At 44.3% G+C, this 26,102-nt stretch overlaps 1 protein-coding gene across 2 annotated transcripts in view; it reads right to left on the minus strand.

Moving 5' to 3' along the window:
- The window catches only part of TTYH3 (tweety family member 3), a 78,980-nt gene that overhangs the window by 27,843 nt on the left and 25,035 nt on the right, over positions 1 to 26,102 (minus strand). For both annotated transcript variants that reach the window (XM_066640368.1, XM_066640367.1), the window contains exons 2-7: positions 13,526 to 13,695; positions 7,672 to 7,783; positions 6,092 to 6,312; positions 5,631 to 5,726; positions 3,001 to 3,073; positions 1,623 to 1,698 (exon numbers count right to left, since the gene is read on the minus strand). In XM_066640368.1, coding sequence (XP_066496465.1) covers positions 1,623 to 1,698; positions 3,001 to 3,073; positions 5,631 to 5,726; positions 6,092 to 6,312; positions 7,672 to 7,783; positions 13,526 to 13,695 — 748 coding nt within the window. The remainder of the gene's footprint in view (positions 1 to 1,622; positions 1,699 to 3,000; positions 3,074 to 5,630; positions 5,727 to 6,091; positions 6,313 to 7,671; positions 7,784 to 13,525; positions 13,696 to 26,102) is intronic.

Consider the following 26,102-nt stretch of genomic DNA (forward strand, 5'->3'; position numbering starts at 1 on the left):
TGTGGAGGGAATGGGCAAAGGTTAGCTTTCAGTATTTTTCTGCTTTGCACATCTCTATTAAGAATTCCAAGAAATTAAGACTGGAGGCGTCCATTGGTGCTATTAACCATCTAACAAATTATCACAGATGAAAATGGAAGCTAATATTAGTCATGTCCCGAGAAAGAGCACTTAGCAATATATATATCTGTAATAGATGCTTTTCCATGGCAGACAATGATCTTATGCTATTTTGTTGAGGACTAGCCTCTCAACCCAGTTATTGACTACCTTCAAAATATCAAATTGCTTTCACAAAATAACATTTTTATATTTTTATTTGATCAATTAAAAGCAAGGTCATTAAAACTAGAACGTTTTACTAAACCAACAAGCATGACAAATGCTAGTTTTTAAATCCAGGGTTACTGGTGGTAGTAAGTTCTGCTTAATCAAATGCTAAACATCAAGTAGCTAAAATATAAAATCATTTTATCTTTTAATTTTGCTTGAGTGAAAAAAAAAACACACACTCAGCTCTCTATAACAGGGGACAACTGGAGAACTGGAGATGCACAACCTATCTCCCGCAGGTTACTGAAGTACCTGCAATGACTGGGGGAGAAAATAGCTCTTGGCCTGATCCAGCAAGATACTTAACTAAGAATGCAAACTCAGAATAATTTAAAGTAATAAAGTGCACTAAAAAGATGCTCTCTTAAGAAATCCTGAACTTGAACTTCTGTTCTGTAAATCTGTAAGAACTTTGGAGGAAATCTTAGTGAAAATACTCGGACAATGACAGACTAAAGTTAGCCCAGTCTTGAGCTTCAAATCTGATGTCAGTCTTGAGCTTCAAATTTGATGTAGATCTCACTGTTTACTGCTTCAGTACACAACCCCATAACAGCTGAAAAACACACCAACGGGTTTATAAAACTGTCAGTGAAAACAACAGGACAGGCCATGGGGTAAGGACAGCTCTCAGGAGATTATATCTATATTTCAGAGCTACAGTTACATTTTCAGGGATGGGTGGAAACATTTCATTTCTCTCTGATTGTTCCAAGCGGTCAAGTCTATCACAATGGGGAACTGTGTGCTCCTAAAAATGAGAGACTTTTGCTTTTTCAGGTTTTGTTTGTTTTAACAGAGATCTCTCAGATTTCCAGAACAAGAAGTCAAGATCAATCTGCAGAAACATGCACCACAGATTTACTACGTGACTTAGTTTCCCTCGTTTACATGGCTGCATCATGTCCAATTCACTATGATCTATTCACATGAAGTCATCGACATGATACGGGTAGCTGAAACTTTGAATTATATTACCACAATTGAAGGTTAGATCCCAAGAACTGTGAATGGAAGGAAGATGTGGGCTAGCTCCGTTCCATAAAAGCTGGCAAAAAAGATGACAGAGGGATTTAACAGGTTGTTTTCATGGCGCTGCTTGTGAAAGAGGACAGGGTGATATTTCCATCACCCTTATGTGACCCAACAAAAGATCAGGTCACTATCCCAGTGGGTCCTGACTCACAGTTTGGGAACCACTGCTATAGACACGTGATCCAACTACCACTAACAACACAGCCTAAAACCAACATACACTTGCTTATTAGGGGTGCTCTAAGAACTCTTACCAGTAGTGAGCACCGCATTATCTTCTACCACTCTGGAGACGTAGACGTCAGGACTGACACAGAAGTCACTGGCACCCTAGAGAAGAGCAAAGACCAGACTGAAGTTAAGAAATGCAAGGCAAGAAATAACAGCTGTACAAATTACCAATGTTCCTATCTTAATGTTGCTTTGAGCATTACTCTTCATAAATTCAATTGTCAATCATATCTTAGGAAGCAGAGGTAAAATAGCATGCTGTCCACGCATTTAAGAACTTGTGGAGCTCCTAAAGGTGTTCCATAAATTCAAGTTGGATAGGCCCATCTGGACAGGGTGAAAAATGGGCATTCTGTCCCATTCAAACCCCCCCCCCCCACGCACATGAATGCTTACCAGAAAGTCCACCACCACTTCCAACATGGGGAACACTACTGTGTTAGGGAGAAGAGGTCAGCTAGCTTTCTAAATGTGGGTAAGTTTTTTGAGGGAGTGTTCCAGTACAAACACACAAGCCCCACATACGTGTCCAACGTGGTACCCTTCAAGAAAAACTTCACTTGGTTCTGCTACAGATATACGTATAACACAATTTATACAGCATGTATACACTGATCCCCCCCTTCAAAAAAAAATGCCTGCAGTAGCTCTCTAGTTTGATAAGCTAAACTGGAAAAAAAATCCACTTTAGCAGCGTCTCGCTGATGATGAATATATATATCCCACTGCCTCCTTGAAGAATTTTTTTTTTTAATGCATCCAGAAGACAGACAAGCAGGCAGGCAGGCAAAACCAAGACTTCACTGCCTCTACAGAGAGGGTGTTTCAACTTTTTAGTTTATTGGGCTCAAGGCGGTTCACATAGATACGTTTCCTAGACCCAATAAGCAATGGTATAGCCAACTTCCTCGTAGCTGCAGAACACTCTCCCCAGGCAAAGCCATAAATCACAGCCAAGCAGCGGATTTTCCAGTTACCGTTCTTGTCACCAACGTACTCAACATTACAGACCACTCAGCAAACAATAGCAACTACTCCCTGTCACCTAGAGTCACATCAGCTTAACAGTGACTTTTCTGGTCTCTCCTCCAGACATGTCCTGGGGCTGTACCTGCTTAGCTTCCAGTAGTCTTCAGGCAGCTCTTCCTTCAGACCACATTTCCCATACCTCCCATTTCCCCAAATATCCTACTGTGTTCTTCATGCAGCAGGAAGGGGAAGGGAAAACAAGGGTCTGCTAAACCCTGTGGAAATCCACTACACATAAACACTGAGCCCATGGTGCAAATAGATTGTTCCCTGGCTGCTTTATCTAGCAGCAAATTAAATGTCTGTGGAGAGGCTTATTCATACGCCTAAGTAAGCTGCCATGCATGGTGATTTTGCATCAGAGACACTTACCACTGCAACAGCGAGCTCCAGACCAAGGGAACCCCAGCTCACAACAAGGGCAAGCACCCCGAGAAGACACACTCTGCAGGAGGAGGAGAAACAGACACTGTTAGCAGACATTTTGGCTCCTATTTTAAATACCTTAATCTTCCCCAAAGGTTATAATTTAAGTGTTCAAAGAAATAAGGGCAAGGGAAAGCTGCCAATCAATTTACATTTTCCATAACCGGCAATCTGAAGACGCGGCTGCTTGAGTAAAGCAGGCACCTTGGCTTCTTCCATGGAATTCAGATCAGCGCTATATAAAGAATTCTTCACAGGAAGCCTGAAACTGGGCCAGTTTTTAATGAAATGGTTGCTTGGCAGACAGCGTGGACAAAGCCAAAGACTGCAGTTCATTTTCATCCAATCCTTCACATTCTGAATCAATGAGGCTCACTTGCTCCTTCTCTCTCCCACATCCACACCTACACACCGAAGCCAACAGGCGGGGGTTGCCAGCTCACAGCTTTGATGGAGGAGGATTTAATGGCACGAAGGATGGTTTTAGAAAAATCACCCATCCTACGAGCATTAGCAGTGAGGAGACACTGCTGAGAATATCTTTGGGCCTACCATCAAGCTGCATAGCAACGCTGCATTTATGATATTTCCTATGATAGCACAGGAAAGCTATATTATTCAAACTCAGGCCCTTGATCCATCTTGGTCAGTTTTGTCTACATTAGTGTTTCTCAACATACCACTTACAACGTACCACCTCCCTGCTCGATGTCAGCCCACTGTATGTACCACTGGAAGTAACTGGTGATGACACCATGATCCGTTACTGCCAGGTTGGGATGCCTGCAAGACCAGGATGTGATGCACTTAACACTGGTAAGAGGCTCAGGATGGGCAGGAGGCCTTTTTCAAGTGTGCAAACACAGCATGCTGGAACTCTGTCCAACAAGCCGAGCCTCCGACTGTTTGGTCCATCGAGCTCTGGTCTTGCTACCGGGTGGCAGGTGTCTGAGGAGTGCTGCACGTACCACTGTACACCACCTCGTGTACCACCAGTTGAGAAACACTTGTCTACACTGATCTGCAGTGGCTCTCTCTGAATTGACAAAACATGGTTTGCCATTAGCTGTAGAATCAGAAGCCACTGTTTGACGTGTGCCTGCAAATCTGACCCACATGGAAATTCAGATAACCTTCCAATATAGGCTTTAATGCAGAACTCTAAGAACCAGAATTTTGGATCCTTTTAATGTAAAAACTGTAGGGCTTTGAGCCCAATCCTATGCATGTCTACTTAGAAGTAATTCCCATTATAGTCAATGGGGCTTGCTCACAGGTAGGAGTGGATAGGATTGCAGCTTTTGTCAATGACTTACAATGGGGATGATCATCATTGTAGACAGTTAGAAGAGAAATTGAACTCTTCCCATTTTAAAGCCCCGCCTCTTGCATACAAATTTATTAGTAAGTGCAGCTGCATGTTTAATTCTGAACTGTAAAGATAAATTTCTTATTTGCTACGCTGTCTGACGGTGTGCATCTTTACTTTGAAGTCCCATAGTTCAGTAGGGCTTACTGAAGGAACACAAGACTGCACCTTGAAATAAACTTTGCATGTTGATCAGCTGCTTACAGCAATACTTGCAAGTTCTTAAAATGTCAAGCTCCAGCCACGACTTGTGACTTCTCAAGTCATAACAAAAACCAACACATGTAACTGCACGAAAGATTTCCACTTGTCAAAACAGTGTCTTTAATTAGGATAACAAATTTGTACCGAATGAATATATTTTGCACAATACATTTCATTAGCAACGAAAGAAGCCAGGGAGGTGCAACCCTTCTGAACATTAGTAATCAAGCTTGTAGATGAATTTCTGCTGAGCTACAGAAAGTGTTACTGCTTTGCATCGAGCATGGCAAAGTGGCTCAACACTTTCACTCAACACTTTCACTCACCACTTTCGTCATTCTATTGCCCAAGAAACTCATTCTTCATTGCAAGCACTTTCTTCCAGTCATGCAAAGACTTAAAAGGTCTAAACATCATAAGTTCCATCTTGTATTTAAACTCTGGATTCACCATCTGTAGTGCATTAATCTAGTTACTGAAGGCCTAGATGACTGTGGAAAGTTAACAAGACCTTACCTACACATCAAAATGACCAATATGCAAGGGAACTGGGCTGTTAATGTCTACTAAAAGGGGACTCAACTCCATTCATGCAACCAAGGCCAAACCATGCCAATGAGAACACGGCAGTTATTGTGAGGTGGTAATTACGAGCCATGGTGCACGCAATTAATTCTATACCATGGATAGTGCATGCACAGAATTGAATCCACCTTTCTTGATCATGGGAAAGCAGGCCGGAAACAACAATAACCAGCTCAAGTCAGAGAATACTCTGTTATCTTTTTCCATTTCAAGACAAGACATAAAACCAGTGAAACTTTGCAGTTCAGCCAAAAAGTTCTGTCAATATATCTCAGAGAAAAACAATGCCACATCAGGAGAGGTGTAGAGAGTCAATCTGAAGCTGTGCTCACATTAAGTAGCAAATGAAAGGCTTGCTTGGTACATGGGTCTAAAGATTAGTTTTGTGATCTTCGAACACTCATCAAGAGAGACTTACCCCACAAGTATGGCCTTTGAGTTTCTAATTAGTCCAAATAGCACCAGCAAACAGATCAGGACATGAAACATGAGTAGGCCCAGGTATCCCAGCCACCTGCAGAAAAACCCAAAATATGATATCAAAAGAGTGTCCACAGAAGGAATGTTCACCTTGTGTGGGGTATTCAAACTTCCATTCCCACACATAGCATAAATATCTCCAGGATTCCGAGACGTGAACAGCATTCAATTGGTGCAAAGGTTCTCTCTGGCATTAATTATGATCCAATTTAGATTTGACCTAATATTACTGACCAATGCTCAAATATTTTTCTACTCCAAGGAAAACATCATAGCGCCCAACATTATATCACTGGGTTGAACAGAATGCTAAAGCTTGCACATGCTCAAACCAAATACACACCATCGCAAACAGCTGAGCTGCATAATATCTCACACACAGCACTAAAGCCTGCTCACCTGTACCAGTCATACAGATCGATACGAAGTGCCAGCTCCTCGAGCGAGAGCTCCTCATTCTTCCAGAAAGGAATCTCTGTTGTCTGCCTCACCAACTCGTCCAAGAGCCCCTGGAGCTTCTGGACAACGTGCTGGTAATCCGTCTGTTTGGAAAACATTTCCTCAAGGACCACCAAGTTGGGTTCTGCTGTTTGGTTCAGAGCAACTGCCGTGTCCAAGACCTGGGGAGGAAGAAAGGCTGGCATTTGAGAAAGAGAAGTCTCCACACTGGCACTAAGGGGCCTCGTGTTGAAGGTCAGCATCAAGAAAGATGCCCCAAGACAGTTGTTCAACACTTCTGACTCCAATTACTAGTCATCACCAAACTGCAATGCAAAAGACTTGTCCCAATACCATATTCTCTCACATGCACTCAGTGTATGCTAGTAACCCTTCCAATTCAGTAGCGAGAGTTTAATAAGCAAAACTGAAAGAGTTGCTTTCCATCTCTCTTTTGCCCCCCTCCCCAAAACGCTACTGCACATCCTGCTGCTATGTAGGAAGAATCAGTCATACAGTGTGTCTCAAAAAGTGGGTCGGGACCCACTAGGTGGATCGCGGACCAACTTCAGGTGGGTTCCCATTCATTTCAACGTGTATTTTATCTTTAATACATTAAACTTGATGCTACCATGGTATGTGGCTGCATCAAGGAAAATGCTGAGGATCTGTACTTTTAACCAGCTACTACATGTATGCTTTTAACAATGACAGTCCATGGGGCTTACTCTTGGGTAAATGTGGATAGGATTGCAGTCATGGGATGTTTGGGAATTTTTTTAAACAGATCAGCCACTGCTTGGGAGTATGGTTCTTTAATTTAAATAAAATTTCAAACTTACACTTACCGTAAACTATAAATTTACTTGATTTGATTTTGTCATATGGGATGTGTTAACAATTTTCCTGCTTAATGATGTCACGTCCAGTGATGACATAACTTCCACGTCCATGGCATCATTTCCAATGGGTCCTGACAAACTGCCATTCTAGAAAGTGGGACACCCTTAGAATAAACTGTGCTACTCATTTTTTTGCAGGGTTCAATGCCTGGCATCCCTAGTTAAAGAATGGCAGGTTATCCCAGACTGGAAGAGGCCTGTTTCTTGAGACTTAGCATTGCCACTGCCTGTAGGAGTATATAACTCTGGGCTAACTTCATCATTGTTCTGACTTGGTACAAAGCAGCTCCCTTTATCTTCTGCTATCAAAGAGCACAGTTGCAAATTAACTTGTGGGCTTTGGAGTTTACTGAAGCACAAGGAGAACATTAACGTGCAACAGCCTGAATCAATCACTTAATTGTGACAGAACATTCCTTTAGTTAACAGGTTGGGTTTGCTTGCAAATGTTCAGAAAAAGGATAGAGGGGGAATCGAATAAACACATCTTCCTCCATTAACGGAAGCTGTCTATGACTCCCTTAGAGGTGAATAAGAACCAAGAGGTATGCATGCAATTGGAAGAGAAGAGAATTGGAGAGCAGGATTTAGCTAATTTTGTCCCCGTTCTCACAATTTGGGGTGACTGTCTCCACTCACCCGGTCTTGGACACCGGCAATGGTACGATTGGCATGCCGCAAGGAATACGTCAGCCGGTGAATGCCATCGCTGGTCTCCCCGTTTCCATAGAAGCCAACAGCTATACCGGCACTGAAAAGACACAAAACATGACAGAATAGCACATTTCAATCTATACGGGCAGCTGCCGACTTGAAAAGCTAGCCTCTCCCCCTTCTTATCTGAAGCTCTCCACAGGAAAAGAACAGCATGCTCTGGACTCCACGCGAGGGCTGCAGCTGGGTAATTATAATCCCTACATACTGCACAAATGAAAACTACTCAGTTATAGAGGAGAAATAATACTGTTTTTCCTCTTGCTTTTCTTAGGCCCGAGTTCTGGGCCCATTATAGTATAAGCCACTTCAGGGGAGATACATCAACCCTCATGTGCAATATTTTAAGATAACAATGCTCAGACTTTTTGCTTTCAGGGAACAGTTTACACCAGGGGTGCTCAACAGGTGGATCGCGATCTACTGGTAGATCGCGAGGCAAAATGAGTAGATCGCGGAGTGCCGACCCCCCCTTCAGGTGCCTCTGGGAGGAAATGCCGGGAGTAAGGCCCATTGTACTCAATGGGGCTTACTCCCAGGTAAGTGTGGCTAGGATTGTAGCCTCACAGCCTAATCCTAGGCATGTCTACTCAGGAGTAAGTCCTGTTATACTCAGTGGGGCTCAAGGTACACCAACATACATTGTACACATAAATGTTATATGTTATGATGGCGCGAACATTGTAAAAAAAACTCTGGTAGATCTCCGGGCCTTGCTGGGTTTCAAAGTAGCTCTCGAGCCAAAAAAGTGTGAGCACCTCTGGTTTACACCATAAACTCACAACATAACGGTGTGGCAAAAGATGCGTACCTTGAATGTTTAGGAAATGGATGGACATGCTTCTTTGTACTGAGTGGTGGTAGGGAAGGCTGGGGGGGTTAGCAAAAGCATTTTAGATTTCTGCCAATGTTTAGCTTTTCACCTGGACTTCTAATTAGAGGTACCAACCCTTCAGAACATGACCGAATGCGGGTATGAGATTGCCAAAACAACTTCTGAACAAGGCCAGACGTTCCTAAAGGAGTTTCTTTTGCAAAGACACTGAATACGGACAAATCCCCATTGCTTTGTTCCAACATGCATGCCAGAGTTTTTGCCCAGGTTGCTAGAGAAAGCCAACTCTTTCTGCTCCCCAGAATTAAACAAATAGACCTAATTAAGAGGCCGCTCTTATTTCCAGCCTTATCACTTCTGGAGACTCCATCAAAAGACAGTGCAGGCAACCCTGGCAGCGATCGATATTACTTTACCACCCACACAAGAAACCAAAGCCGAGATGACATGTTGCAAGCAGAGCACAGCTAGAAGAATCTGTGTCAATCCCACGGCTTTCCTGAGCTTCAAGGGCCAACATAAATTATGAACGGCCCAGCCCTTCAGATGTTCCAGGCAAACATTATCCACAGATAAGGCGGCAGAAGCTACTCCCAGGCAGCAGTGTGCTGTTTGCAAAGATGCTCACAGGCAAGATGCAATTCCTCCTCTCCCCCATCCCAAACAGCTCTTCCCTCCTCGCTAACATGTTCTCATTATGCAAAAGGGAAGATGACTTCAAAATCTGAACGCGCATTCTTCAATGAGCCACAACTTCACTTCTCCATTAACAAAAAAAAAAACCCTTCAAACACACACACACACAGCATTTGGTGCAGGAAAGAGGATTCATAGAACTGCAGCACCAGCAGTTTGCAGTCAAGAGAACTTAGGAAGAGGAAGCAGCTGGAGACATTTTGTGCTTAAGAATGGGACAAAGCCAGCACAGCATCTATGACTCCTTGCATCATGTTCAGTGCGTGAAAGTTACCACGTAGGCAGCAACTGCGCAGTGTGACATTTTGGGGAGTTCCACTTACATTAATCCTGTCCTTTCCAAAAAGAGGATTCTATCCACACTGGAGGGGGCAGACTAAGGGCACAATCCTAACCAACTTTCCAGCGCTGACATAGCTGTGCAATGGTGGCGTGCACAGCATCCTGCAGTGGGGAGGCAGTCGGGGGACTTCTCAAGGTAAAGGCATGTTTGTTACCTTACTTTGGGCTGCACTGCAGCTACGTCAGTGCTGGAAAATTGGTTAGGATTGCGCCCTAAGAGAACGGTAACAGGAAGCAGGAAGCTTCCTGCTTCCTCTTAGCATACTGGCTGTCTTCCAGCTCCAGCATACTGAATGGCTGCTAGTCACATTCCTTTTCTAGAGTTCCATAACAGGCTGCAAAGAAAGAAACAGGAGCATTTGGTGTCAAGGTAAAGACAAATCGGTAGTGGATGCAGGGGGGTGCAGGGAACCACAGATAAGCGAATCCGTTCCACGAATATGGGGGAACACCTGGACTTTAAATGGTGCCATTTTTCTGGACTAGCAACACTGAATGACAGGAAAGGGTCTCAGACAGTGTTTAAAGAGCCAGACCCAGCACTGAACCATGGCAACAACAAACATCTTGTATCCTAAGGCTGCTCTTTTACTCCCAAGTGAAACAAGGAAGCTCTTGGATCTGCCAGTTTAACAGCTCCACCATATGGAGAGCAGCAAAAAAAAAAAAAATTGTCACCTGGGGCAACATAAAACCAAAAGGCAGAAATAGATACAGATGGCCTAATAAGACCATCATCTCCTAAACGTACCTTTCTCTCACGAACAAAAGACACACATCACACGGAGAGATAAGCTTTCAACTTCATGTCTGGCAAAAAGAGGATAAGCCCTACTGATTGTAACTGATCCATTAAAAATAGAGGATTTACCCACATGGTTGTTGGATAACTACATGAATTAGATGGAGGTCAGTTGGAGGTGAAATAACGGGAGAAGAAGAACTTTGACAACTGAAAAGTTAAGGGAGACCCCAAGGGGAACATTTAATGAACTGGAATATATGGCACGAGAAGGAATATGTGTGTTTGTTTTAAAGGAAACAGGTTATGTTATACAAGAACTGTGCTGTGTACCACAGGAGCCCAATCCAACGATTAAGAGAGACACCACATTAAGAGAAACAACACACTACAGCAATCAAGACACACAATGTGCAATCTGTAAAAAATTGCCTCTAAAACTTAAGAAAAAAACTTAAATATGGAAGCGGGCAGAGGATGTTGCGTGTAGACACTGAGAACCTTGTTTTTATTTAAGCAGCAGCAAGGTAAGGACCTTGCAACTAATCAATTCAAGTAGACACTAGTTACAATCCCTCCCCGGCTCTACCACTGATCTATGATGGGACCAGCCACCCATACAAGCCTTCTCTTTACAAGCAAATGCCCTAGTAACAGCAAGATGTCTTTAATTATAGGAATGCTGAAAGCATAGCCTTTTTTAAACACACACACACGTGCACAAACTTAACGCAATCCTTGGGGATGAGTTAATTTGCCCATCTAATTACCACCTTATTCTTCAACATCGGGGAGAAGTGCTATTTCTGGGAGACATGCAAAAGCCACCTTTCAACATCTGTTTGCACATTATGTTGCCCGACACTTTGTTTTACACACGTGAATATGGTGCTGGGTGGATGACCCAGACCAGCCTCATGGCGTCTTAAATTGGGCTGTTGGCAGGACGCCACTGAGTTCCCTAGGCTTTAGGGGAAAGGCTAAACTGGTTTTGTTTTTTTCCAGAGCAAGCAGCCCCCACTTCCTCCCCCAGCTGATATGAGAAAAGCCTTTCTTCTGTTTTTCGGAAAATTGCACAACTGGCCGTGCCTCGGTCTGACCGAAAGATATGAACCGGGAAACAAGTCGCATTTGAGGATTCTGTTTACTCCAAAGGCGTCAGCAACACATTAGAGGTGTCTTGAACCTCAGTTTCCCTCACCAACCTCACTGTAAATTTTAACCAAGAAACTGTGTTCCAGATGAAGCTTGGAGCTTCGGAATAATCAAGAAGCCCTTTGCTGCAGAACGCTTCTCAATACCATTGTCTAGGTCCTGGGAGGGCGCTCAACTCACCTGCGCAGTCTGGTGGGACAACAACTTCTCCCGGCAAGGCTAGGCTGGTTTGAAAGAAATCTGAATTCTAACAAACTTCACAGTAAAACAAAAATGGTTTTTAACCTCTGCTCAGGTCAGAGTCACAAGTATAAGGGACAAACAAGGCAATCTTATCAGAATTCTTCACACAATCTCACACATACATACAGCATTCGAGTGTGCACTTGCGTCACACATCAAGCACACAATGAATTCCCATTACAGACCTTTGATTCTTTTTAGAGCCCCAGAGAGACTAGGAAACAAAGGCGGTTGAACAGACCCAGTTTCAGAGAGGGAGGGATATGGGGGGCGCCTGTATGTTGACTGTACTGACTCTGCCCTCAACTCACACATGGGAAAAACAAAAGTTGACAAAATGCTTGATAGAAGGCAGAGGAGAAAAGGTAGGGGTTGACCAAGTTTACATTTGCAACAGGCATTTGTCTTTCAAAACTGAAAAGCTTGTCCTCTCTATAGGTGCTGACCTCTTGCTTTGATCCCTCTGACCTTGCTACACTCACTCATACTGCAGATGTGTTGGTCACACAGTACTAGGTTCTTATGAAAGCACCAACAAAAGCTCTAGAAATAGCACACTTTCAGGAGACAGGGCGCAAGTGCTTCTAACAGCTAGAGGTGCTGAGATCAGAAAGCACCATCAGGACCATGGGTTGAGGTTTTGTTCTTCGTAAAGTGCTGTTCAGACTTTTGACAAAATGCAATTTACCATCCAGAGAGGCACCAAAATAGCTCCGTGGACAGACAGAGGTCATCCCTCTTCTGTGCTGCACATCAGCCTTGGAAACAAATCCATCTCAAGCTCCAAGGCTGACAGGCTAGCACTTTTGCCTTGCTAAAAAATGTGTTTTATAAAAGGTGTTTGATTTAAGGGCAAATAAGACACTACTACCCCTCCAAGGCAAGAGCCACAGTTTCAATACAAATGACACCCCCCCCCAAGCAGGAAGGAATAGGAACCCCAACTTTCTAACTGCCTCTCCTAGATACCTCAGGAAGCAAAATCAACTCACTTCTTTGTGCTTGCAGCTTTTGTCACCGTGTAAGACTATAAAAAATTTAAACAATAAAAAATTGGGTGAGCTCCCTGAATGCACACACAGAGAACATATAATGGATGCGCTCAGCACCACCGATTACAAACCATTACTACAGACTTTAGGGGAATTGATTTGAGAAGAGCACAAAGAACAGGGCCTTGAAGTGTTCTTGGGAATAGACATTCCTGAAGGCCAGAAAAACAACCAGATAGCCTGCCAGCTGGACACTGTTTAGTTCTAAGCTAAGACACAACGACCTTGAATGGGAGACTACCTCACATGATGCTCTCAGAGGAAAGCACTATGATCACTGGGAGATCCCTCTTGCCATCTTCACTCTCTTCCCCGAGTGCAAATACTTATTCTCACAGCTAGCAGCATTCAGTTTTTGCAGGTGGACCATCCCCTCGTGTGTGTGTCCCCCCCCCACTGCCTTCATTACATCTCTTACCCAATTTATCCCAGCCTCCCCTTCCTCCCTCCTTCCCTGCCTAGTATCAGTTCCCAGACTGTGAGCTCCTGGGGAGCCAGGGCTGTCAACCCTCCAGAATTATCTCCATGATGGTGTAGTGGTTCAGGAGTTGGACTTAGACCTAGAAGAGCGAGGTTCAAATCCCCACTGAATCATAAAGCTTCCTGGGTGACCTTGGGCCAGTCACTCTCTCAGCCTCGCCTACGTCGCAAGGTTGTGGCGAGGACAAAAACAGGAGAGGAACTCTGTAGGCCACCCTGAGGGAAGAGACTCACCTGCAGACTAGAGTTGCAATGATGACACACCAGGCCGTGCAGCAGCAGTCTGCGTTCAGATGTTCTTCACTTTTCCGATGGCGACAACACAACCAGAAAGAATAGAACAAGAGGAAGAGCAGATCCAGAGCAAGGCAGGACAGAGCGACGCCACCCAACAGCAGCAGGGCCTGTGGAAGAAAGAACTCCAATTAAATGGGAGGCATTTCAACAGCATGAGCAAAAGAAACAAACTGGCGTTTGCCTTCAAGCGGTCAGCCAGTGAGCAAGCACCCACTAGACCACCGCTCCTTCAGCACAGGGGTGGTCAATCAGATGCTGCTGTGATGTCCTCTTTCCTTCCAGACCAACTAAAAGGAAAGAAGGAAGTAAGGCAATAGCAAGTCCTCAACCTTCAGCAAAGGCCGAGGGAGAGAAAGAGAAAAGTTAAGGCAGAGCAGCAGGGGAGGTGGCACCAGGGAGAAGAGGTGGGTGGGCGGGATGCTGAGGGTCTGCTGATGATCGAGGGGCTTGGCTTGAAGTGTTCTTCAACCTGTGGTTTGGGGAGGGGGGGTCGCTGCAACCTTTCAAAGCCTGTGCAAGAGTGGGCTTGGATCCAATCCAATGATGGTACTGCCTTTTCAAAACTGAGTTCTTGATATAATCCTGCACAGCTTTTTCTCGCTTTCTTGACCCACAGTTTGGAAGGCCAGCTTTGCTCAGGCTGCTACCTCACAGGGTTGTTGTGAAGTCACAAGAGGCAGGGGGAAATGGGGCAGGTAGTGGCAGGGGGTGGGCAGATAGAGCCCTAGGAGGGGGGCAGATCAGTAGTGGGTCCCCAGTCTCATTTTTTATTTACTGGGGTTGTGACATAAAAAAGGTTGAAGAGCACTGATCTAGGGCAGCTAGCACCGGCTAGTCTTCCAACCGCGTAGACCTGAGGCTCCAAATAAGACACCAGTGGGAGCAAAGAAGTGCCGCAACCCACCTCCAGGTCCTGGCCCACCTGTTGAAGAGCTCTGCGATAGCAGATAGCAACCAGAGCTTCAGCAACACAGCACGGTTGCACTTGCCCCAAATCAAACTTGCCAACAAGTAAGACAAGGTGCTGCAATTTGTTGGCAGGTGTCCATTTTAGAAGACAGATCAAGCAGCAAAATCCATCCCAACACCAAGGCGTAACCCCCCCCCCCCCAAAAGGGCCTTAACAGCTTCAGCGCTTCCACAAGGATCTGACAAACTTGTTTTGACTGGGAGCCTGAGGGCAGGGTTTGTCTTCCTTCTCAGCGCTTTGTAAAGTGCTGAGGTGCTGGGTTTCATTTATCAACACCATACAGACATTGTGGTCTGGGATCCATAAGTTAACTGTGGCTTTTTCAAATCCTTAGAGGAAACACAAAGGGAATTCCCCTTTTAAATCCAAGGCAGGTCACAGCACAGGAGAGCTACCTGGTTTGTTTGAAATCTTCTCCCACCTGCTTCCCCGCTCAAGACCTGCTGCTGATGCAAGAGGCAGCAACAGTTTTAGTAAACCGCTGGAGCAGATGGACTTTATAACACCACCTGACAATCACTTAGAGTTAGTTTGTCCCCAGGATCCGTCCCAGGTGATTACACATGTGGCAAAATCCCACAACGATACGGCAAACGTCACCCTAATTTTAAATATTCAAACAGGAAGCTTTTATTTTTTATTCCATTTGGAGAATTCTTCTGTCCTTTTGTTAGATACCCCTACATCAGTGAGTGGTGATTAATTTTTAAAACAGGGCCCATTTGTTGGATTGGGGAAGGCTGAAGTTTGGCAACACTCCCTGTGCCACGGGGGGGGGGGGGGATGCAAAAGGTTCTTTAATTTAACCCACTCCTCACAAGTGTGAGCAGCAACGGAGGCATTTGCAGACAATTTCACTTACTTTGCACAGTTTCTGAACACAAGTGTACGGGCTTAGAATAATCTTAAACGTTTATTGTACAGCATCCAGTAATTTTGGGCACTTCATATTATAAGTAAATACTGCACTCACTCAGTCTAAGACAGAGGCAAAGAGCTCTTTAAATCTCCTATCTGCTATTTAAGAGCCCAGCTCATAGCTTGTGTGCAAGATAGCAGCTGAGAGTGTAAAACAATAGGAGTTCCCTTATTCTGGATGATTATTCTATTCTAGGGACCAGATGAGAAGCCTCTGCGCATTAATCAGGACTTGGGCTGTCGCTAACTTAGCTCTACTATTGACTTTTCTCTGTGCCCAGAAGCTATTTTCATATCATTACTACCTCCTCTGATACTGCTCAAGCAGTTGTTTTTTTCCTCCAAGTTACTTCACTGGCTTTGTAGATTAATCCCATGGGCACACCCTTGGGAAATGGGAGATCGCGTAGCACATGGGATGATGTCACGGTGCTGGCTGGCTCAATCTACCTACACGATGACTTCACTGTGGGCAAATAGAGCCAACTGAGAAAGAGCAATGCATCCCTTGGTAGGCAAACAATTTTGAAGCAAGTCACCCCCCCCCCCCAAAAAGTAAAACTGCAAAGAGGGGGAACACCTCTTATCCCTGCCAAAGGTGTTCACAAAAAGCAGCAAGTACTTTCAACTCAGTCCTAAGCACCATTGGGTTTTCATCATTTACAGGCTCATGAAAAAAGACAAGCTATGGCAACGTGTGAGGCTTGCAGAGAGTCCGTAAAATCTTGTTCACATAGCGCCAAACCATGGTTTGACATTACCATCCAAGACACAGATTCCATGTGTTGTCATGCAAATTCAGCCACACTGAACCTTCTCCCCCCCCCCACCACCAATTAAATGCAGCAGCAAAAAAATAAAATGTATACTTGAATTAATTGCTTTTTGGACATAAGTCTGGACGTTACCAACTGTAAAATGCCACCAAACTGTGAGCCTGCTTAAAAACCTGGAATAGAGCCCAGGCGATTTGTGCCAGGGCCAGTAATATTACTGCCCTTCAGTCCATAGGCAAATCCGATCCAGAAATGTGCAACAGAGAGGATTTTATTTTTAATCAGTGACATCTCCTTTGCCCTTCTCCTCCTCCAGCAACCCTGACCAAAATTACAGAGAGATGTTTGAGTTTAACAATAACTCTCTTTCAGCCAGGAAATTGGCATTAGGAATATTATAATTAAACGAAAAGGCATTCTTAAAAAACAGAGCTTGTCTGTTACTACACTGGCAAAATATCACAAAATACATCTGTCAAGAAGAGAGAAGGACATAGATTTGAGCCTTTCCTACTAGGGGTTTGAGCCATAGCACAGCACCATAAGCTTTCAACTACACAAACAGCAGCCCTCACAGAACAATAATGCACCCAAATTCAGATTGTCACAGTGATGGTGTGTAGTGCAGCAAAGCATTATTCAACCCAGGAGTCATGACCCCCGGGGGGGGGGGTCATGGCTGCAGCAGCCAGCCCTGCCCCTTCTGGCACTGCATCTCCATTAGGCTTTGGTCTCAGGGCCTCTCTCGCCTGCTGGGCCTTGCTCACCCTGCCGATTCCTGAACCACTGTGGTTACGACAAGGACACCACTGCCATATCTCAGCGTCAAGGACAAGGCGACCAACACACATAAGAACACAAGAACAGCCCCACTGGATCAGGCCGTAGGCCCATCCAGTCCAGCTTCCTGTATCTCACAGCGGCCCACCAAATGCCCCAGGGAGCACACCAGATAACAAGACCTCATCCTGGTGCCCTCCTTTGCATTGGCATTCTGACACAGCCCATTTCTAAAATCAGGAGGTTGTACATGCACATCATGGTTTGTAACCCATAATGGATTGTTCCTCCAGAAACTTGTCCAATCCCCTTTTAAAGGCGTCCAGGCCAGATGCCGTCACCACATCCTGCGGCAAGGAGTTCCACAGACCGACCACACGCTGAGTAAAGAAATATTTTCTTTTGTCTGTCCTAACTCTCCCAACACTCAATTTTAGCAGATGTCCCCTGGTTCTGGTGTTGTGTGAGAGGGGAAAGAACCTCCCTCTGTCCACTTTGTCCATCCCCTGCATAATTTTGTATGTCTCAATCATGTCCCCCCTCAAGCGTCTCTTTTCTAGGCTGAAGAGGCCCAAACGCCGTAGCCTTTCCTCATAAGGAAGGTGCCCCAGCCCCATAATCATCTTAGTCGCTCTCTTTTGCACCTTTTCCATTTCCAAGTAGCACCCCAGAAGGCCTTCCGCAAAGCTGGCCATCAAGAGACTCTGCTGCCATGGCACCAGTTTGGCGGCAACCCCGGTGGCAGGACCTGAGAGGCCTGCATGAGGGCCCATATGGTGCAGTGCTCCTGTTCCAGCTAAGTAAGGGCCCCCAAGATACCCACCCAGCTTCCACACTGCCTTCGGTGCTGCCCAACATCAGGTTTGCATCACAGCGGTGGAAACTGCACTGTGGGGGATATGAAAGGAAAAAAAGGTTGAAGACCACTGATGTAGCAGGTAAAGTAGCAGGCAAGGTACTGGATCCAGGTCTGCAGGATCTCCCCACCAATAAATAGGATGTTTTGCTGACACTTGCTTCTGTTGCAAGTAGATTGGGGCATGCAAGTTTGTATATGGCTGTGCATAGTGGAACATGTGCATGATTTATGGTGGCTGTATGGGTTTTCACTACTTCTCAAGAAGTCTATTATTCTTTCCCTCTCCTCATTTAATCTCTACAACCCTGCAATTTTAGGACAGGCCAAAAGACAATCTGGCCCAAATCTTCAGCCATGAGCTCATGGCTGAGTAGGGACTTGAACCGGGCTCTCTGAGCATTCAGGCACTCAAGTCACTGTACCACACATAGGACTGTGGCATAATTATTACCACCCAAGTATGTGCCTGTAAGTCTGTTCTGCAAAGGAACAGGGTTGGTGGGGGGTGGGAGATTCAGATCAGGCTCTCCACACCTGTGGCCAGATCCACCAAGCACTCTAACGTGCTACACGCACTTACCATACTCCACATAGCTCTGTACTCTGTTGCAAATTGTACCCTACTCCACAGATAGAGACACTGAAGCCAGCATACAAGCACAGTGCACCCTTATCGGTTTCCTAAGGCTTCTGCTCTATCATGCCAAATGGTGAGATCATCTACTTCTGCTACATCACTATATTTCCTGGAAGCAGACAATGTGAAGGAAGTCAGACAACAAGTCTCACAGCTACACTAGAGGACCAGCAAATAGCTAAACCTTTCCAAGTTTTTCAGGCAACTGTGACCCGGTCAAGTCAGAAGGGGTTGTCTGTGTCACAGAACGGATTTGTGGAAATGATTAAGCGCAGACCCTGCAAATGGTCATCCATGTAGGATGCACAGAGGCATTTGCTAATGCTGGGTCAGAGATGACTGGCTCTGACAATGACCACTTCCCTAGACAGGAAGCCTAACAGTCACCATACAAACACAATTGCATCTCCAGGTCCTCTTGTATTGCACACAACCAAGGAGCCACACAAAAGCAGCGCCAGACTAACATATTTGCTGACCCAGTGGGACTTGACTTGCTTTTTAAGTATTGTGACTCTCAAACATCTCTCTTGTGGCTCTCACACACCTGAAGTTTATCAAATGTGGCTCTTACGTTAAGCAAGTTTGACCACCCCTTATACAGGCTTGAATTGAATTCCATGATGGAAGAAGGGCAGGATATAACTGTAATAAAGGTAACACAATTGGTGCCTCTCCTTTCACCCACCTTGTTCTTTCACTCTCTCTCTCTCTCACACACGCACACGCGCGCGCGCGCACGCACACACGCACACACGCACGCACGCACGCACGCACACACACACACACACACACTCGCCCACCAGGGTAGCTGCTATTTTCCACTAACTGTAATAGTTGCTGAAACTCCCTGTGCAGAACAATCATTCTGAGGGAGAGATTCTCCTACTTTCTCTCCGAATGCAGTTTGTACCGACAGATCCCTACAGACTATATCATTATTAAATGCAGCTTAGCTCAAATTTGGCAGGCTGACAACCAAGCACATTCGCTCAGAAGACGGATTTTCTCAGAGACTTCTGCAAGTCCAACAAAATGGATGCTTTGCATTTCCTACTGGGCAGGTTAGCTTAGACAGGAGTAATGCAACTGGAGTCCTGGCTTTAAGAAACATCCATATACCTGGATTCCTGGTTTTAGCAGCAATTTACTGACTTCTCTTCTTGGATAGCAAAACCCTAAAGAGTGGACACAGTAAACCCACAAAGAGCTAAACAGGGAAGCTGAACTGCAAGTTATTCTCAAACAGAGAAAAGAGAAAGTAAGGTGGCTCAGACACAATATTGGTCCGTCGTTTGTCATGAAGGTAGACAAACCATGGCTTGCAATTGGCTACCAAACCAAATTATGAAAATTATGGCTTGAAGATGGTTTGCAAATCACAACTTAGGCAAACTGCGGTTTGGTATGCCACCTAAGCCGGTAGTCCATGGTTTGGGATGGTATTCTGCCCTTGAAGCTGTTGCTGGGGTCAACATCTGGGGAATCTCAGAGAAATTGCACAAACCGTGGTTTACCTTACGTTTGGAACACAGAGCATGGTAACTACAGTTAGCAAGAACCAGGGTTTGGCATCACATCTAAACCAATCCACTATCTCATTGGCATGACTTCATAATATGGGTTCAGGGTATATAGAAAGATGAACGCACACATTGCTCTCCCCATCTCTCCACAGCTCAAAAAAAAAGCTAGGAGACACTAGACCAGTGTTTCTCAAGCTGTGGGTCAGGACCCACTAGATGGGTCGCGAACCAATTTCAGGTGGGTCCCCATTCATTTCAATATTTTATTTTTAATATATTAGACGATGCTACCATGGTATGTGATAGCATTTGGGGAAATGTTACAGAACTGTACTTTTAAGAAGCTACTGTGTATATTCTTTTAACAATGAAAGAAAATGGGAATTACTCCTGGATGAGTGTGGGTAGGACTTCAGCCTAGGATTGTTAAAAAAATTTCCTGCTTGTTGTCACTTCTGGTCATGACATCACTTCCGGTGGGTCCTGACAGATTTTCATTCTAAAAAGTGGGTCCCGGTGCTAAATGTGTGAGAACCACTGCACTAGACTATGTGTATCCTAAAGCAACTTGTGCAACCTGAAACATTTATACATTAGAATCAGAGTGAATCCTCCCTCCTTTCCCCACAATCTGGAAAACCTCCTCTAGCAACATTCTGTGAAAAGAATCCTTGATATCAAATGTCAGTAACTTCAAGATTGAACCAAGAACCGAGGTGCGGTACACATTCTAGGAACTTCTGCCCTGACGTAGTCAACAGAAAAGTACTTCTCTTGCATTCAAGGCTTCACAGCTTGGCCAGCACCCCCCAGAGCTCAAGCCCCAGCTCTAGGTTCAGCAAGCTAATCTCAGGGGCTCTCTCATGCTGACTTAGACCAACATGAAGAAACTACCAGAACCCCAAGAAATGAAAATCTGTGGTCAACAGACCATGTCCTGAGGCAGCAGTTCTATTGCCTGATATGACAGAGGTAGAAAATCAACTCGGGTAGGACTGGGGGAGTCTCTAAAGGGAAAAACATGGGATGACTTTTTTTAACAAGTGTTTAAACTCCTGGTGCACTGAGATCATCTCTGTGGGATGAGATGGTCTCAGTGCACCAGGAGTTTAAATACCTATTTAAAAAAATGTCATCCCACTTTTTCCCTTTAGAGATGCACGGTAGTTTTCAATATAATACACATCAACACAAAACATAGTTTAAAAACCCAACAGCAGTGATTAACACAAACAGAAACCTAAGTCACAAAACATCAGAATGTGGAACAAATGATATAAACATCAAAATAATGGTGAGAAGAGGTAGGACTTCAACCACCAATGAAGTACTGGCAAGGGGAAAAAAGACATATACCAGAGCAGCGATTTTCAGCCTTTTTCATCCCAAGGAATGCTGACAAGGCGCTAAAATTGTCAGGGCACACAATCAGTTTTTTTACAATTAACAAGGCACACTGCACTGCTGCCGTAGAGAGGCTCACATCCCCAAAAGCCCCACTAATAAATGACCCTCCCCCAAATTCACAGAAAATACATACATATAAAACTGGGTAGACGTTACTAAAAAGCAGGGGACAACATTCAATTACCTGGACAGTCATTTATTTTTCACAATGCCGGTTGTACACAACGATTGGAAATATGTTTTAAAAATAGACAGCAAGGGAAATTTTTTTTAAAGTCCATCTGGTTTACTATTTGTGGAAAGGAAAAACCCAGCAGAGGTTTATCTGGTACTGGAGAACCATTTTCAATGGAAAACCATCAAGGGGGGAGGTATTCTTCCTGTTGAACAAGAGCAGTAGATAATACAGTCCTGCTCCCTTCTGAAATGCAGTTAAGACTATATTAGTACTCCAAACCATCAGCGATAATGTTTCCTGCACAGTACTGAAAACACTCTGCAGTGGAAAGATAAAACTCCTTAGAGCTCCTGTTGGGAAATGAACGGCTCTATTCAGACATCACACCAAGCTCCAAGCTCCTTGGAGGAAGGGCTGTATAAAAATGTGGAAAAATAAACACGATTAAGTATGGTCTTCCCTGATCACCCAAACTGATTAAGGCATGTATTGGCACATATGGTAACTGCAGTTAAGACAAGCCGTATCCATACTTAGCCAGCTTCAAAACCTGCTTAACCAGGTAACCATAGTTAACAATCTCCTGTCCTCAAGCTGAGGACATCTGCTGTCACTACCCTCTCTTGGTTTTCTTTAAATGATGTCCAGAGTCACTTCCATACCCAATCAAACAGAGCTCCCCTCTTGCTTTTGCACCGGCAATAGCACTGACATTAGCATGGCCCAAAGTGTGGCCTTAGTGATATCAAGCCAAAATATTCTGCTGTATTGCGACAAATTCCAGAGGAGCAGTCATGTTGGTCTGTAGCAGCAAGACTGCTTCTCAAGCGCGACGGTGCTTCAGAAGCTAATTGGTTTGCTGTAGTGTGAGCACTGAGCAAGCAATAGCCCACTCCAGTCTGCTTTTACCAAGGCAGGAGCACAAACAGAATCCACTCAACTGTTCTGAAGACAGATTGGCTTGCTAGACTGAGCAGGATTTGCAAAAGAAAACATACGTGTGTCATCACTGAAAGATCAGAAAATAAAACTGGTTATCTGCCAAACAAGAGGTCTGCTTACACAGTCACTCCCCAAATAGAACTGATTGGAGAGGGACTGCTTCTGAAGTCTCCATGAGAACGCAGGCAAGACCCAAAATTAGGCAGTATTCAATTGGTGGGGGCACAACTGAAGAATTCACTTCCAGTCCATAGAACCAAAGTGAAAACTGCAAAAGCAGATTTAAAAAGAGGGATATGCTCTTAGCTTGCAGTAGCCCAACCTGACCAATGCCAAGTTCTTTCACATGCACACCCCAAGATAAACAGGCGACAATCTCTGCCATTTCCCATAAATACATCTTTTCCTGGCTACTGCTTCAGAGGCACTGTATCTTAAAAGGAAACATGTTCCTTACCCCGATTCCATATACTCTTCACACCTGAGGGGGCATATGTGGATTTTGCACTTGAGTTTGCGTACAAAAAGTAAAGCGAGAATCATCCCTAAAAATCGTTTCTGCCTACTTTATTTTTTTGCTGGCATCCTTGACTTCAAAGCTCTTTTCTGAAGCCACAGGCACCAAATACTGCTCTTCTTTCTTAGCAGACTATGCACAATCTCTCCCGATTCTAGCAAAGGAAGCTTTTTTTCCCAAATCTCAAACCATCAAGGAATTCGTAATACCAACACTGAAACTGTGCCTTTCAAAAGAGATGTATAAGTAAATGCAGAGCTTGTGTCCCAAGAAAAAATAAGGAGGGGGTGCACTTTTTAGCTGGCTTTCTGAATTCATATTTACATAAAAGAAGTCTACAAAACACACAGGCACCAAGGAACAAACACTGCCACTTAAAGGCTGTAACATACAGGAAGCAGTCCAAAAAGCAGCCAAGACCCACCACGGTCACAGCTGGAGCCTGAATTTCTGAACCACTGACAAAGCTTGGAGCCTCATTAACTGCTTTCCTCAGTATGGCAGGCCTTGCCAAGAGTAGCTGCTCAGCTAAGAGAGGCCTCATGCAGGAACTTTACAGATTTCTAGAAATCTGGTCTTCTGGCTGAATACACTGTGGGAAAAAAGTCTGAACTTCCTTTGCTTTTAAAGACTCCTTTGGCCAGCAAGATGAAACTGAGCTGGCCTTTCACAGTCAATACGCAAACAGACATATTCTTAATGAAGAGAATCCTGGGATTGATGTAGCTTTCCTTCTGAAATCCAAGGTACAGAGGCTGGAAAAAGTATAGTTATAGGCTGGACCAGTGGTTCTCCAAGTTTTTAGCACCAGGGCCCACTTTTTAAAATGACATGCTGTTGGGACTTACCTAGCTTTGTGAGACTTCATGTCTAATAGCAGCACATGACTATTTTTCCCTTATTCAGAATGGCAGGTCTGCTTCCTATCCAATACAGAACTGCAGCTGCAGCCAAACCTGGCTCTCCAAAATAAACACTGTTAATAGTTGTCCACGTATTTATATTCCACTTTTCCAACCAAACAGGAAACTTCAAGCAGATTGTACTAAAAATTCATATATGCACATCAAAATCTAAGCAGAAAGAAAAAGGCAAAAATCCTGACCACCATGTCAAAGTCATTTCAGCTCATTACACTGAACCAAACATCAAACATCATTAATGTACTGGAATAACACTGACATTCCAGTTACATTTTAAAAGACTTCCTGACTATGACAGTCTTTTCCAACTTTCTAAAAATATAAGGGAATGGGTAGACGTCATCAGGAAGGGAATTCCACAAGTTACTTCTATTTGAATAATGTATTGTCAACAGGAAACCTGTATAAGGACTGAAATGCCGCAAGTGTCAAGATGGTTTTAACTGGGGTGAAACTTGAAGCTTGAGCAGTGAAGGATGTGTGTGACCAAGCCCCATACTTAATTATTTTCATGTTTTTATACTGCCCTTCCTCCAAGGATCTCAGGGGTGGTGTACATAGTTCCTTCCCTCCTTTTGTCTCACAACAGCTCTGTGAGGTAGGTGAGGCCTATTTTCTCTGTAAATAGGATTTTTAGCTCCATGTCACGCTAGTGAATGAAAATGGGCCCAACAAGGTTGATCCTGTTTGCAATAGAATTGCCTGAATGAATGAGGCGGTGACAATTGCGCAGTATATTTTCCTTTGAATAACCTGCAGAAAGAGAATGATACACAACCTTTACACAAAGTCAAAACTTCCACTGCATACGCACATTCCAATTACTGTACGATAAACTGAAGAAAGGAGACCGTTCGACTTCAGCTTGCTACAGTAAACTCAGGCCAAAAAGTGCGGTTCCTGTGGTTCCCAAGGAAAGCAGGAATGGGTTGTGAGCAGACCCTAGCTTCAATTCTTAAAACACAAGGTAGATGTGCCTCAGAGACACAGATACACCTGTATTTTCTGTTTACAGCACACAGGTATTTTGGAACAGAAAGACCAGATGCCAAAAATCTTCGTTACACATAATGTAGAACAGGGAATTATGAAAACTGGTGCTTTTTATACAGCAGTAAGAAAAATCATCACATATCAAAATCCTCTCTTTGACACAGCAACCAGTGGTACAATAACTCTGTCCCTTGTACCTGGTTATCTCAGGAAAAAAAGGTGACAGGTTAGAACTCTTAACAAGGACAAACACATAACCTTTTCACCTAAGAAAAAGAACCAGAAGTCAGAGTTTTATTTTAACCTCAGTTTAACCTCTTCAGAGAATGCTCTTCAGGGTAAAGATCTGATTTAACCTCTATCATTAGAACCTACCTTAGAATACAACCAGGGCATCAATTACTTCTCCACAAACTCAGAGAGTTCAGATTTGGGAGCAAGAGGTACCTATTTCTGCAAGTTGCCTACATTCATGAGTGAATGGCTACTTTGTCTGATTTATCCTACTGCCAAAAAGGGGCAGAGATTTGAACATATTTTTTTTATAAGAACAAGGAAGGCAAAGAGAAAGAAGGAACAGAGGCAAAGAAAGGTACAGAGATCAGTTATCAATGGATGTAAAGGGGAAGGCACAAAAGTCACCTGCAGCATGAAGGCCGTTAAAGACCAATTTCCCAGAAAGACCCAACCAAAAAATTGGTAAACACAAGCAGCATTTTTTTAAAAAAACTATTCTGCAATCATAGGAACTAGAAACTTTTATATAAAGCAGTAGGATTCTCAGTGTGCACATTCTTTACCAGATTCCTTGCCTGCATGACAAACCCAAATGGCATACACCCACCCTTGTTGGCATCCTTCAGTCTCTGAAGACTATGGTATCGCCCTCTAAATGGTGGTTCTGGAACAGAGTGTCCTCTCCAGTGCGCGAAGCCTGGGTAGAGTAGATATGGAGGATAGACTGTTACCCATGCAGCAAATCCCCCCCCCCCACATTGCTGAAATGGTCCAATGGAAAGGCAGAAGCCACCAGCGGCATCGCAGGAGTTGCCAGAACATGACTGTGTTCAGCCATGAACTGCCTCAGG

Source organism: Tiliqua scincoides, chromosome 13 (genome assembly GCF_035046505.1).
Source record: "Tiliqua scincoides isolate rTilSci1 chromosome 13, rTilSci1.hap2, whole genome shotgun sequence".
NCBI lineage: Eukaryota > Metazoa > Chordata > Lepidosauria > Squamata > Scincidae > Tiliqua > Tiliqua scincoides.